The following is a 15,565-nucleotide window of genomic DNA, read 5'->3' as shown; positions in this document are numbered from 1 at the left end:
GCAGAGCCCAAGGAAAGCTGCACAGTGGCTCATACTGTGACTGCTCGGTTAACCCATTGAGGGTTTTTGGTCTGGTGAGCGCATATATATATCTTTTTCCTAACACAGAGTGGCGCACCGGAGAGGAATGCATCTAACCCTTCTGCACTAATCACTTTGCTCTTCCCCCCTCACTTGACAAAAATTCCATGCGTTTTCCAGCAACCAAATGATGCGACTTTGAAAAAAAAATTCTGTGGGACATTGAAAGATTTTTTGTTATTTTTTCTTGGTACTCTCACAAACGCTTTTTGACTGTCACTTTTGAGGATTCTGAACATAGAGCATAATTTATAGACATTGGTTTATGGTTTACATATGATTTGTTTACTAAGCACACATGTATCATTATTTTTAATTGTTTATTTTCATGCGATTTATTCACTATTTTCTTGCAACACATGTGCATTTTTGAGTTACAAGTCAACAGACACACACATTTTTATTTTTCCTTTCTTCTTTTTAACACACGTATTTTGGTAGATATCACGCATATAGTGGATTTTAGGAGATTTCCACATTAGTTCACATTAATTCTTTAGATCATCAGCAGAGACAACAGATCTCCTCACACACATATATAATTTTGGCACCCACAGTGCACGTAAAAAAGGTTTTAGCGCCAAAGCTTAATTTACACTCTGTGAGCAGAGAGCTGGTAACAGTCACTGGCTCTCTGCTCTGTACCCGCACCACCAGAGAGTGAACCACATTGTACCCGCACCACCAGAGAGAGAGACATGCTGTACCCACACCAGACAGCCACACCATGCCCGCACCACCAGAGAGTGAGCCACGCTGTACCTGCACCACCAGAGAGAGAACCACACCGTACCCACACCACCAGATTGTGAGTCACATTGTACCCACACCACCAGAGAGGAAGCTCGCTAAGAGGTTGAGTCAGCTGTCTGGGCTCCTGGGTGGATCCTGACAAGCCTGGATTGGATTTGTGATGTCAGCCGACAGGAATTGCGATCCACAGCTTTGGCTGCATTTCTCATTTAAGCTTTATCATTTGAAAAAAAAAAAAAAATCTTACTGTATATTGCCTCTCAAAAACATAAAAAAGTAACATACCTGACAAGCAGACTGTTGTCCAGTGGAGATAGTTGGGTAGCCAGTGTCTTCCAGTTTTTGAATTCTGTCAATGAATCACAACTGAAATTCTGAGGTCTGACAGAGTAGAAGTATTCCTCATCTCTCTCATCTATATACTCACACAGTTCTTCTTCTTTACTGAGATTGAAGCCACATTTGGTTTCTACTTGTTTGCCTGGACTAGTGAATTTGCACAAGTAGCCAACATTCCCATACCAGCTATTTCGTGACTTCCACAGGGCTGAAACTGCTTCACTTGGGTGCATTAGGAACAATGTTACCACTACTTTACCTTCCCAAAATAAGGTGAAATGAACATGATATGTTCCATTTTTAAAGTCTTCAATTCTTCCTGAAGCTCTCGCTTGTGTATCAGGATTGGAAATGATTGCTCTCAGATAATCTCCTCCATAGGCTTTCTTTTTGCCTAAATGATCATATGCATCAAATTGTACTATTAATTCTTCTCGAACACAATACTTTTCTTTTGGGCTTTTTAAGAACATTTTGCTCCTTTTGGTACTTGTTGTGTTGTCGATATGTGCGAAAGTCACTTTAGGCATCTTCTGATCTATATGATTGAATATCTCATTGATCTGCTTCTGAATTTCTGATTCTTTTTCTATTTTGTTGACTGTAGGTGTATGTGTCTCTATGGTAAAACACTGTAAAAACAAAAATAATAAATAATTATATACATTACAGAGTTAAAATTGTATATACAAATTACAGAATTTTAGCAGAATTGTACATGTAAAGAAATTATAACATGCAGGAAAACAAGAAAGTGTAAAAAATTAAATATTAGTAAAACAGTAGTTATGCGCTATGGTGAACAGGATGCATTTTTTTCACATTCTCAGTTTAAATTGCCTAGGTTAGTGGTCAGTACCTAACTTGACTTATCCTTTCAATTTTAGTACTGCTTTTTCTGGTTAAGTTTGTTATAGCACTAAAAATGTTTATTTTCTTTCTGCTGAATTAAAGATGTATTGGGTTCCTTCATTAAGCTGACAGTTTTCCCACTATAACAACTTTTTTCATTAGGACAGAACATCATTAGGAAATTGGTGACATAAAAGTTTTTGTATTATTTCACATATTTAAAAGGGAAGTATGGGTTATTTTATTTTATTTTTTCAGATTTAGACTTACCTAGGTGGATGCAGCATCAGTCTAATGCTGTATTTGTCCTCCACCGGCTCTAACACTGAGAGCCAAGTGATCTAACACACAGTTCACTTGTTTCTCAGTGCCCCCCCAGCTCTTTGTTCTGCCCCCTACTCTCTCACAGGAGTGCTGGACTGTGGAGGGGGTGGGAGTGCCCGGCTCAGCCTCTCAGCTCTGAGAGGCTAACCCGGGTGCCCGTCCAGGCATGTGGGCTGACCCTGACTTCAGTATGGCGATCTTGCCTGAGTCTGGACTCACTCTGTGACTTTAGCAGGCAGCAGACTGCAGCCAGCTGTCTGCTCAAAATGGGTCACAGGAGTGCAAAATGAACTGCACTTCTGTGATCCACAGGAGAAGTACAGCTAAACGAACTCAGGCTGTACTACTTCTTTAACAAGGTGGAAAAGATAGGGCATATACTGAAATACAACACATCCTCTGTTGTCCTCCTAATCTCAATTGCATATGCCCAAATGTACTTTTCTAAAAATGCATCAGGAGTTATTGTTAATGTGTGGTCTAAGAATTGTTTGCTGTGTTACAGCAATCTATCTGAATACGAGTACTCCACTGATCCATCTATCCCTGAAGTCTGGTGCTCTCACTCCAGCGTGTATGGAAACATGTGCCATGTGTATCACAACTGACGTCTTTATGCGTAGGCACCCCTAACACATGAGTTTATGCAGTGCTGTGTTTTGGCCTAGGATGACAAGGCCCAGGCCTAGGGCGGCACTTTGCAGGGGGTGGCAAAAAAGCCACCCCCCGAAAAAGGCACCCGCTCCCTCCTCCTGACTCCCACACGCAGGGCCACCATCAGGGGAGTACAGCTGAAGAGTGCAGTGGAATCGGGGGGGAAGAGGGGGCCAGGAAGCAGTTTTATTAGGAGCCGTCAAGCCGCCTCCCCACCCGGTAAAGCTGTGATTCTCTAGGTGCGAACACAATTAGAGCCGCTCTCTCTCTTCTCCCTTTGGCTGACAGAAAGGGGAGGGGGGTGAGCAAGGAGATACACAGACAGCCCGCAGCTCTCCTCTCCCTGTCACAGCGCTGCTACTCCATTTGCCAGAGAACTCGGCAGCAGCACTGTGACCAGAGAGAGAGCCACGCTGTACCCGCACCACCAGAGAGAGTGCATCACCAGAGAGCCACGCTGTACCTGCATTGCCAGAGAGAGCCACGCTGTACCTGCATTGCCAGAGAGAGAGAGCCACGCTGTACCTGCATTGCCAGAGAAAGAGCCACGCTGTACCTGCATTGCCAGAGAGAGAGCCACGCTGTACCTGCATTGCCAGAGAGAGAGCCATGCTGTACCTGCATTGCCAGAGAGAGAGCCACGCTGTACCTGCATTGCCAGCGAGAGAGCCACGCTGTACCTGCATTGCCAGAGAGAGAGCCACGCTGTACCTGCATTGCCAGAGAGAGAGCCACGCTGTACCTGCATTGCCAGAGAGAGAGCCACGCTGTACCTGCATTGCCAGAGAGAGAGCCACGCTGTACCTGCATTGCCAGAGAGAGAGCCACACTGTACCCGCACCACCAGTGAGAGACACGCTGTACCCACACCACCAGAGAATGAGCCACGCCGTACCCGCACCACCAGAGAGTGAACCACATTGTACCCGCACCACCAGAGAGAGAGACATGCTGTACCCACACCAGAGAGCCACACCATGCCCGCACCACCAGAGAGTGAGCCACGCTGTACCTGCACCACCAGAGAGAGAACCACACCGTACCCACACCACCAGATTGTGAGTCACATTGTACCCACACCACCAGAGAGGAAGCCATGCTGTACCCACACCACCAGAGAGGGAGAAAGATGGAGCCACTGCCAGGGTACAGACATGCTACACTACTAACTAGAGTTGGCTTGGGCAACCCTGACTGAGTGAACTTACAGCTGGAGGGATCACTGTTGCGGTTTCACCGGGTTTGGTAAGAGGGCCTATAAATGGAAAAAAACACGCTTAATGTAAGTAAGGATTCTCTATTCATCCCTTGTACGGTATTGAAAGTAGAAACTAGAGAGTCCATAGTATATCCTTTCTCAAGGAATCTGCCTGTTAAGATTTCCTGCGCTGAGAAGTCACGTGGATCAGAGCAATTCCTACGTAACCTCATATATGGCTCATATATTGACTCTTAGGTACTGAATGAAGCCAAGGACCATAATGGCAACTGTCCAATGAGTTACAGGAATAGCGGTCAGTGGCTTTGAAAAAAGTGGAGGTAGTCATAGTGCCCTTAATAGTCAAGGTCAAGTCAATGAAATGTATTTGTGACTGGCTCATTTCGTAATTCAAATGTATGCCGCAATGGTTGGAGTTTAAAGAGGACATAAACCCCTGCAATTCTTGGCCATCACCATCTCATAGGAGGAGGATGTCATCAATATATCTAGCCCACAAAATCAGTTGAGGTCTATTGTGGGCATAGATGACATCCTCCTCCCATCTGGTCATAAATAAATTGGCTAGGCTGGGGGCATATTTAGCCCCCATAGCCACCCCTTGACTTTAGCAGAAAAATTGGTTCCCAAACTAAAAATAATTATGTGAGGCTATGTATTCCAGGTGTTCCATTATAAAAGATATCTGGCAGGTTGGAAGCTCTGAGTGTCTATTAAGAAAACCCTTCACCATGGGGGATTATGGTATATAACAAGGTGACATCAGCGGTCACCATCCATACCTTAGGCTTCAGAGTAACTCCTGAGAGAAGATTTAACACCTGTGGTGAATCTTTCGCAAACTATGGCATTTTAAGAACTAAAGGCTGTAAATGAAAATCAATATATCTGCCCATCCAGGAAATGATTGAATCTATGCCACTTACAATGGGGCATCCCATGGGGGAGACAGGATTCTTAGGAACCTTCGGTAGGTAGTAAATTGTTGGAGTCCTAGTGGCTCTGGGCACCAAAAATAGACTTTCTTTCTTATTTAAAATACCAACTGCTAAACCTTTGGATACAATTTTCTCCAAACCTTTCTGGTAGCTAATTTTAGGGTTGGAGGGGAGTGGGACATAGATGTCGACATCACTAAGTATTCTACCCATTTCTGTCATATGGTCCTTCCGGTCAATAACCATGATCCCACCCCCCTTATTGGCAGGTCTTATAACATCTTTATTATTGCACAGAGTATCAAGACCCTCCTGAATAATCTTAGTATTCCTAGCTTTCTTACTCTCTAATAATTCAAGATCTCTAAGTTAACCCTCCACTTAAGGTTTTTAGAGATGTTATACTTGGAGATCTTGAATTATTAGAGATTAAGGATGTCAGGAATACTTAAATTTTTTAGGAGGGTCTTGATTCTCTGTGCAATAATAAAGATATTGTTATAAGACCTGCCGATAAAGGGGGTGGGTGTCAGGGCTGGCTTAGCCCTTCCTCCTCTGGGCTGGCCACTCAGCTGTTGGCTAATTGCCAGCTCTCTTCTCTCTCCAGTTACCAGCTGTTCCCGATGATGCTCGTCAGGCCTGCCTATTTAAAGTCTTCCAGCTCATTTCTCCTTTGCGTTCACGTTTGGTCACATCACTAGGAACCATCTCCTGCTGTTGTTTCAAGACTGGCTTGCTAACATCCCTCCTGGCTTCTATCCTGCTTGCAGTTGCTCTCCTTGGATCCCTGACGTCTGGACTGGCTGATTACCCGATCTGGTTCATGAACTTTGGACTGGCTGACTACCCAATCTGGCTACTGGACTCTGGCTTGCTTGACTACGCTTTTTCCTATTTACCGTTTTACTTTTATTAATAAACAAGTGTGATTTGATTGTACTTCTGTCTCTGTCTGTTTCTTGGTTCCTGGCAGTGGGATCGTGGTTCTTGACCATAAGGACTATATGACAGAAATGGGTAGAATACTTAGTGATGTCGACACCTACGCCCCACTCCCATTTGACCCTAAAAATAGCTACCAGAAAGATTTGGAGAAAATTGTATCCAACGGTTTAGCAGTTGGTATTTTAACCACTTGCTTACTGGACACTTAAACCCCCCTCCTGCCCAGACCAATTTTCAGCTTTCAGCGCTGATGCACTTTGAATGACAATTGTGCGGCCATACAACACTGTACCCAAATGAAATTTTTATAATTTTTTTCCCACAAATAGAGCTTTCTTTTGGTGGTTTTTAATTACAGCTGGGAGTTTTATTGTTTGCTAAACAAACAAAAAAAGATGCAAAATAAAAAATCATGTTTAATAGTTTGTTATAAAGTTTTGCAAACAGGTAATTTTTCTCCTTCATTGAAGTGCGCTGATGAGGCGGCACTGGTGGGCACTGATAGGCTGCACTGGTGGGCACTGATAGGCACAGATAAGGCAGTACTGATGGGCACAGATAAGATGGCACGGATGGGTGGCATGGATGGGTGGCACTAAGGGGCACTGATAGATACCACTGATAGATGGGACTGATGGGCACTGATAGGTGGCTCTGATAGGTGGCACTGCTGGGCACTGATGGGCGGCACTGATGGGCACTGATAGATGACACTGATGGGCACGGATATGTGGCACTAGGGTGCAGCACCATTGTTGAGGCAGATTGTGGGCACTGATGGGTGGCACTGTGGGCACTGATGGGTGGCACTTCTTAATTACTGAGGTGGCACTGGCAAGGGGCAGGTGGGCACTGGTAAGCTGGCCGTGATCGGGACTGATGTCCCGATCACGGCCGCCGGTGATCGGCTCTTTTTTTTCTCCTCGCGCTGTCTGCGCGAGGAGGATAAATAGCCGATTACCGGCTCCGTTGTATCACATGATCAGCTGTAATTGGCTGACAGCTGATCATGTGGTAAGGGATCGGGATCGACCCCTTGCTTCTCATAGACTCGCTGATCACAGAGCGCGCCGCGCGTGCCCCTCAGGCCGCTCGTGCATGGGACAACGTCAATAGACGTCGTCCCGGCAAAGGAGGTCCGTGCTGTAGCCGTCACTTGGCTATAGCCGTCACTTGGCTATAGCGTGGATCTCTAGTGGTTAAATAAGAAAGAGAGTCTATTTTTGGTGCTCAGAGCCCCTGGGACGCCAACAATTTACTACCTACTGAAGGTTCATAAGAATCCTGTCTGCCCCCCGGGACGCCCCATTGTGGGTGATATGGATTCAATCACTTCCCAGATATATTGATTTTTATTTACAGCCCTATTCGTAAAATGCTGTTTGTGAAAGATTCACGACAGGTATTAAATCTTCTCTCAGGAGTTACTCTGAAGCCTGGGGTATGGATGGTGGCCACTGATGTCGCCTTGTTATATACCATAATCCCCCATGCCTTAGGCTTAGAGGAAGTGAAGGGTTTCCTTGATGGAGACTCTGGGCTTCCAACCTGTCAGGTATCTTTCATAATGAAACTCCTGGAATACGCAGCCTTGCATAATTATTTTTGGTTTGGGAACCAATTTTTCCACCAATTTTTTTTATGGCCAGGTGGGAGGAGGATGTCATCTATGCCCACAATAGACCTCAACTGATTTTGTGGGCTAGATATATTCATGACATCCTCCTCCTATGGGATGCTGATGATCAGGAATTGCAGGGGTTTATGTCCTCTTTAAACTCCAACCATCGTGGCATACATTTGAATTATGAAATGAACCAGTCACAAATACATTGCCTTGACTTGACCTTGACTATTAAGAATGGCACTATGACTACCTCCACTTTTTTCAAAGCCACCGACCGCAATTTCTACATCTCAATGTACAGTTGGCATTATGGTCTTTGGCTCCATTCAGTACCTAAGAGCCAATACATGAGGTTATGTAGGAATTGCTCTGATCCACGTGACTTCTAAGCGCAGGCTGAAATCTTAACAGGTAGATTCCTTGAGAAAGGAAACACTATGGGCTCTCTATTTTCTACATTCAATACTGTACAAGGGATGAATAGGAAAAACCCCTCAAAACCAATGGGTCTTACAACTCAGAAGTTCCCTTTATAACTACCTATTCTTTACAGCATAGGAGCATCAAACAGATAATTTTGAGACACTGGCACTTTGCTAATAACGATAGAATTTTAAAAGGTATTTTACCGGATAAACCTCAGGTAGGTGCCCCCCTCATTAAGAAACAGAGTAGCCCCCAATATTTTTGATCCCCCTACAAACTTAACTTTTTTTGACCAACTAACTGGATTCTACTAATGTAAAAGTTGTCGGATACGCTCTTTGAACAGCTGTGCGCACAGAAGAAATTACAAAATTTGTGTCCACAAGCACGCAGGTGCAACATACCATCACTCCATTCATTACCTATTCTACAGTTGGAGTGGTTTATTTATTGCAGTGCCCTTGTGGCCTGCAATATATAGGGCGGACCAAACGTCCCTTACAGATTCGTCTCAACGAGCATATCACAAACATCATTGAAAATCACTCAGTGTCCAAACACTATCTTCTTGTCCACGAAAAAAGATCTCTCCAATACTTTTTTTTTTTTTTTGGGCATTGACAAATTTAGTCCTAATTGGAGGGGGAGTTCACTAGTGAGAGAAATCTCAAAACTTGAGATGTCTTAGATCCGTAGGGTAAAGCCCTATGTATCCTATGGGTTGAAAATTGATGTTGATGTTAATGCTTTTACTGATCATTTTTAGAGGCTTTTTGCTGTAAATTTGGTCTGAGTCACGTTAGAGGTTTTAAACACTTTTTTATTAAATGTAGTGGTTACCAAGCATTGGTGTGTGTAATGCCACTTACACAGGATCAAACTATCTGGCGGAAAAGTCCAGTGGACCAGAGTCCGCCGGACAATCCACCCCTGTGTGGGCTCCGGCGGACTTTTTTTACCCAAAAGTCCGGTGGACTTGGAAAGTAGTTTTGACTCAAAAACTGTCTCACATTTGTCTCACAGTCTGGCGAACAATACAGTCGTGTGTGTACTAGTCCACCGTACTTTTGAAATGAACAGACTTTCCCGCACGGAGAAAAGTCTGTTCCTTTTGAACGCGGCTCCAGGTAGCCGGGACTAGCGAAGAAGGTCAATGTCACCCTTATCCGAGCACGCTACCCGGCTGGTCAGGAAAGGGGGTGGGGACGAGCGAGCGCCCCCCTCCTGAGCCATACAAGGCCGCGTGCCCTCAACATGGGGGGGTGTTTTGGTGAAGGGGGGCCGCGCGGCCCCCCCACCCCAAAGCACCTTGTTCCCATGTTGATGAGGACAAGGGCCTCTTCCCGACAACCCTAGCCGTTGGTTGTCGGGGTCTGCGGGAGGGGGGCTTATCGGAATCCGGGAGCCCCCTTTAATAAGGAGCCCCCAGATCCCAGCCCCCCACCCTATGTGAATGAGTATGGGGTACAATGTACCCCTACCCATTCACCTGTGAAAAAAATGTAAATAAAACACAACACACAAGGGTTTAAAATAATTTATTGCACAGCTCCGGGGGTCTTCTTCCATCTTGGGGGATCTTCTCGCCGGACTCTTCCGCTATCTTCTGCTCTTTTACTAGCTCTTTTACTAGCGGAGAAGCCCGTCTGCTGCTGGGGATGCTGGGACTGTGACATCATAATGAGCGGGGACATCACCTGGTGACCCTGCTCATTGTCCCTATATAAGTCGCCACTCAACACGTCCCTGTCATTATGGCCAGAGACAGCGACGAGTCAACATCTCAAGGAAGAAGAAGAGAAGAACAGAAGAATAGAAGGTGGCAAAGACAGCGGCGACAGAAGACCGGGCCACCACCAGTAAAAGAGCTGGAAGAAGGAGTTGAGGCCTGGCAAGAAGAACCGAAGAGTGGGACAAGACCCCCGAAGTCAGAAGACCCCCAGGCGGCGGCGAAGAAGAGAGCCGGGCTCCTCTGCTAGTAAAAGAGCTAGCAGGGGATAGCGGAGGAGTCCGGCGAGAAGACCCCCAAGACAGAAGACCCCCGGAGTTGTGCAATAAATTATTTTTAACCCTTGTGTGTTGTATTTTATTTACATTTTTCTCACAGGTGAATGGGTAGGGGTACATTGTACCCCATACTCATTCACATAGGGTGGGGGGCTGGTATCGGGGGGCCCCTTTAATTCCGAAAAGCCCCCGCCCGCAGATCCCGACAACCAACGTCCAGGGTTGTCGGGAAGAGGCCCTTGTCCTCATCAACATGGGGACAAAGTGCTTTGGGGTTGGGGTGCTGCAGGGCCCCCCTTCCCCAAAGCACCCCCCATGTTGAGGGCACGCAGCCCGGTATGGCTCAGGAGTGGGGGCTGCTCGCTCGACCCCCCCACCCCCTTTCCTGACCGGCTGGGCTGCGTGCTCGGATAAGGGTCTTATATGGACCTTGGGGGGGACCCCCACGCCGTTTTTCCGGCGTAGGGCTTTCCCTTTAAGTCCATACCAGGGGACGGGGCCAGCGATGTAACCATCTCGCCGCCACAGCCGGCGACACTGACTTCCTTCGCTAGTCCTGACTACCTGAAGCCGCGTTCAAAATGAATGGACTTTCCTCCGTGTGTGGACAAGTCCGTTCTTTTCAAAAGTACGGCAGAGTCTGGTGTGTGGGCAGGTCCGCTTATTCGGAAATTTGGCGGACTTTTCGGCGGTTTGTCCGCCAGACTAAGTCCGCTGGATAGTCTGATCGTGTGTACGCGGCATAAGATATACACACTGGTGTTTGATTATCCATTATGTTTTGTATATTTAATATTCACTAAATTTATTGATTATTTAGTTCTATCACTAAGGTGTTCATAGCTTAATTTTTTATTTTTATTTTATTTATTTTTTATTATAATGTTTATGTATCACATTCAATACCATTTATACATTTGTTTTGTCCGGTCATGGGTATATTCACATGAATAATGGTTTAGAGTGTCACAAGTCTACATTATTATTTTTTTTTTTTTTAATTTACATAATCTTTATTTATTTTCATATAAAAATTTTTTTTCCATTAACAAACTTAATACAATTAAGTACACAATTTTTTCCAAGTTAACAGTTCCCTTCCCCTCCCCCCTCCACCCCCCCCCCCCTTCAAATACACACCAGGGAAAGACAAAGGGTCCCTCATGCACATACTGTGAACGTGATACTCTCATTACCTCTATCTTCTTAACACCTATACCGAGTGCTCTCTCTCTTCTTCCTCTCTCCCGTCCTCATTCACTCCAAGTCCTTATATTGGGTATCCCAACCTATCTAGCCATGGTTTCCACATTCTTTTAAATTCCCTGAGATTCCCGCTTCTTACGTATACTACCTTTTCCTTCCATACCGTCTCAGTAATTAGTTGCCTCCAATCTGCTACAGACGGGGGATTTTCTGCCTGCCACCTCTGCGCTATCAGTTTCCTTGCCTGGAACATACATCTCATTACTGCTTTATTTATACAAGCTAGTCCTCTTATCCCCTCGTTCAGGCCCAACACACACATTCTGGGATTCCCTTGAATCGACACTCCAAATGTTTCATTCAGATCGACAATAACTTCTGACCAATAGCGAAACAGTTTAGGGCACCTCCAGAACATGTGTGTCATATCCTCCGTCGCCTGACATCTCGGGCATCCATCATCCTCCCTTCGCCCAAACCTATATAGCCTCTTCGGCGTATAATAGGCTCTGTGTAATAGCATCAAATGTGACACCCTCTGGGCCGGTGAAACAGATATCCAATGTCCCCCCTCAAGTATCCTCATCCACTGCTCATCTGAGATTGTTCCTACTTCCTCCTCCCATTTTCTTCTACTTTTAAGTTTCTCTGGGTGTTCTATACTCCCTTCGCATATATGTGGGTAGATATCTGCTATAAACCCTCTCGCTCTATCTTCAGAGTTTAATCTATTATAAATGGGGGATTTACTCCACACTGGCCCCAGTGTATCAAATTGTTTCAATAATGCCTGTCTAATTTGTAAATATTTATAAAACGACTGTTTTGGTAGATCAAATTCCGTTTTTAATGTATTAAATGTTTTTATTGTATCTCCTTCATACAGCTGGGCCAGCCTGTCAATTCCCCTACTTTCCCACTCTTTGTACCTTCCTATCATTCCCATTTCCTGTAAATTCAGGTTATTCCATAATGGGGTTTCTTTAGTCAGTCCTTCCAGACCCTTTATCGCTTTTACTGCCTTCCATACTTTTAGAGCAAGTTTTATTGTAGGTGTTCTATAGGGGAATGAGTTCGCCTCCAGAGCCTCTACTATAGTTTTATGAGGTGTCCCAGTAATCATTAACTCCCTATTTGTACTTCCGCTACTCTCATTGCTCATCCCCAAATGTTGCAATTGTGCAGCTAAGAAATAACTTCTTCAGTGGGGTACTGCCATTCCTCCTTTCCTTGACGGTAATTGCAGAATTTGTAAGCCTATTCTTGAAGTACCTCCTCTCCATATGAGTTCTCGAAATAGTGTTTCCATTTTTTTAAGCCACTTTATGTCTATCCATATCGGCGAGTTATGCAACAGGTACAGTAACTGTGGCATCCATAGCATTTTGATGAGATTACATCTCCCTGCAACTGATAGTGGGAGTTTCTTCCAGATTTCTATTTTATTTTTAAATTTAACTAATAAAGGGGCAACATTATCACTTATATACCTTTTTGCATCTTTTTGTATGTATATTCCTAAATATTTTATTTTCTCCACCACTTCTAACTGTGGGATTGCCAATATACTTTGACTCTCCAATGTATCTACCGGCATCAGAGCTGATTTTTCCCAGTTTATTGTTAATCCCGAGAAGCTGCTAAACTCCCCGAGGACTTTCATCCCCTGCCTGGTGGACTTCTCTGAGTCCCCCAGGTAGAGGAGTATATCATCGGCATATAGCGCAATCTTTTCTTCCCTCGACCTTCTTTGGAAGCCTTCTATATCAACGTTAGATCTTATTGCAATGGCTAATGGTTCCATAGCGGGGGCAAAGATCAGGGGTGACAAAGGGCACCCCTGTCTTGTCACTCTTTCTAATAATATCTTATCTGAGTACTCGTTGTTAACCCTAATTCTAGCACTAGGGCCATTGTACAGAGTTTTTATCCACTCAATAAATGAAGAGCCAAAGCCAAATTCTTTCAGAACCCGCCAGATGTATCTCCATTCTAGACTGTCAAAGGCTTTGACTACATCCAAAGCCATGATTGCTCTTTTACCTACATTTACCGTTGGAATCTGTAAGTTAAGATACAGTCTTCTAATATTCATGCTCGTTGATCTACCGGGGATAAATCCTGTTTGGTCAGGGTGTATCAGTCTAGAGATCATTTTATTCAATCTGGCCGCCAGTACCTTGGCTAGTATTTTTGCGTCTGTGCACAAAAGTGAGATAGGTCGATAGGATTTAGTTTCCATCGGATCTTTCCCCTCCTTGTGCAGAACAATTATCGTTGTTTCCGTCATCGAGGTGGGCAATCTCCCTTCCTCCTTTGCCCTATTTAATACTCCAAGAAGTTCCGGGAGAAATACTCTCCCATAATATTTGTAGGTTTCCACTGGGAGACCATCTGGACCTGGGGACTTCTGGTTAGCCATTGCTGTCACTGCAGCTTGAATTTCTTCTAATGTTAATGGTGCTTCCATTATCTCTCTCTCCTCCTCGGTAAGGGATGGAACTCTAATGTTTCCAAAAAAAGTATCCATTTCCTCGTCTCCCACCATCCCCTGGGATCTGTACAATTTTACATAGTATGATCTAAAAGTATCTAGAATCACTGAACTCTGAGTTGAAATTTCTCCCTTCTCTGTCCTGATCGCGGTGACGGTGGATGGCGAGGAATTGGTCTTCACTAAGTGTGCCAGCATCTTCCCGACTCTTTCCCCTTCCCCAAACGCCACTTGTTTCTGGAACAATCTTTTATTCTCGACTTTCCTGATAAGCACTGCTTTATATTTTTGCTGTGTATCTAACCATATCTTTTGTGTCTCTGGGGTGGGATTTACTATATATTCTCTTTCTGCCCCTGCTAACTCCCTTTTAACTGTGTTTTCCCATTCTCTAGATGATTTCTTAATTTTCGCTACCTGTTGGATAAGGATACCCCTGAGGTAGGCCTTTAGTGCGTCCCATATCACTCCTCTCGCAGCGGTATCCTTATTCATCTCTATAAACTCTTCTAGCTGGGATAGTACCTTATTTGAATCGTCAATTATCTCAAGCCATGCTGGATTCAGCTTCCATACTTTCAAAGATCTTACCCCCCCTAAATGCAGCGACACCGTCACCAATGAGTGATCTGACACCCCTCTAGGTTGGTATACTATATCTCTTACCACTTGGTTGGCTTCTTCATTCCCCAAAACTAGATCTATTCTTGAAAGTGAGGAGTAGGAGCTTGAGAAACACGAGTATTGTAGCAGGTCCGGGTTCCGGACTCTCCATAGATCAGCTAGTCCCCCTTCTTGCATAAACCTGGATAACCGACTCTCACCCTCCCTCTGCAGATAAGTCCCTGATGGAAATCTATCCTGATTTTTATTAATGACCTCATTAAAATCTCCCACTACTACCACTGGAATCCCAGATTTATCTACTATAAATTCCATTAGATTATATAAAACGTCCAATTTAAACGGGGGTGGAATGTAGATATTTGCAAGGACATACTCCCGATTTTCAATTACACAATACAAAAACACATACCTCCCTTCTTTATCGATGCTGGCCTGCCGACAGTTAAACGCTACTTCTTTTCTTACCAACACAGCCACACCTCTTGAATAAGAGGTGTGAACTGAGTGAAACTGAGCTTGAAATTTCCTACTGTAGTTCTCCAGCTTGGAGTCCACAGTTAGGTGCGTCTCCTGTAGGCAAATCAGCCCGATATCACATTTTTCCAGGGCCTCAAACACCGCTGCTTTTTTAACTGGTGTACCCAACCCTCGTACATTCCAGGAGCCAATATTTATAACTCTAGCCTGCATACCTTCCTAGAAGAAAAAGAACGGGAAGAAGGAAATGTCTCACTGTTATGGTTAATCTCCTAGGGGCATTCTCTACATCCCATCTAGAAAGCTGGGACATATGAGGGAACAGAAGGAGAGAGAGAAGCTTACTCGAGGTAAAATACCTATCATCTTTATGTGACCTATTACATCTTATAATTCCATTCCATCCTAAGCTTCCCCTCTGTGAAAAAAAAGTAAACTTTTCATGTATTCCAGACATTATTTTCAATTTCTCCTCTATTACTGTGCGGATTTCATCCTTTTCCTGTGCATTATTTCCCCTTTTATTCCTTATTCCTACCCCCCGCCCCCCCTATACCCTTCTAGGTTACCCCAAGGGGCTTTTTCTGTGACCAAAA

The 15,565-nt window shown here is 44.6% G+C and overlaps 1 protein-coding gene across 2 annotated transcripts in view; it reads right to left on the bottom strand.

Moving 5' to 3' along the window:
• Positions 1-15,565, bottom strand: part of LOC143997263 (NXPE family member 1-like) — a 130,362-nt gene that overhangs the window by 96,705 nt on the left and 18,092 nt on the right. For both annotated transcript variants that reach the window (XM_077492801.1, XM_077492802.1), the window contains exon 3: positions 1,120-1,805. In XM_077492801.1, the coding sequence (XP_077348927.1) occupies positions 1,120-1,805 (686 nt within the window). The remainder of the gene's footprint in view (positions 1-1,119; positions 1,806-15,565) is intronic.

This window comes from Lithobates pipiens, unplaced genomic scaffold, assembly GCF_037356315.1.
Source record: "Lithobates pipiens isolate NorthernLeopardFrog02 unplaced genomic scaffold, aLitPip1_a1.2 Scaffold_19, whole genome shotgun sequence".
NCBI lineage: Eukaryota > Metazoa > Chordata > Amphibia > Anura > Ranidae > Lithobates > Lithobates pipiens.
The sequence above is the reverse complement of the archived record's forward strand: the minus strand, read 5'-3'. Positions and strand labels throughout refer to the sequence as shown.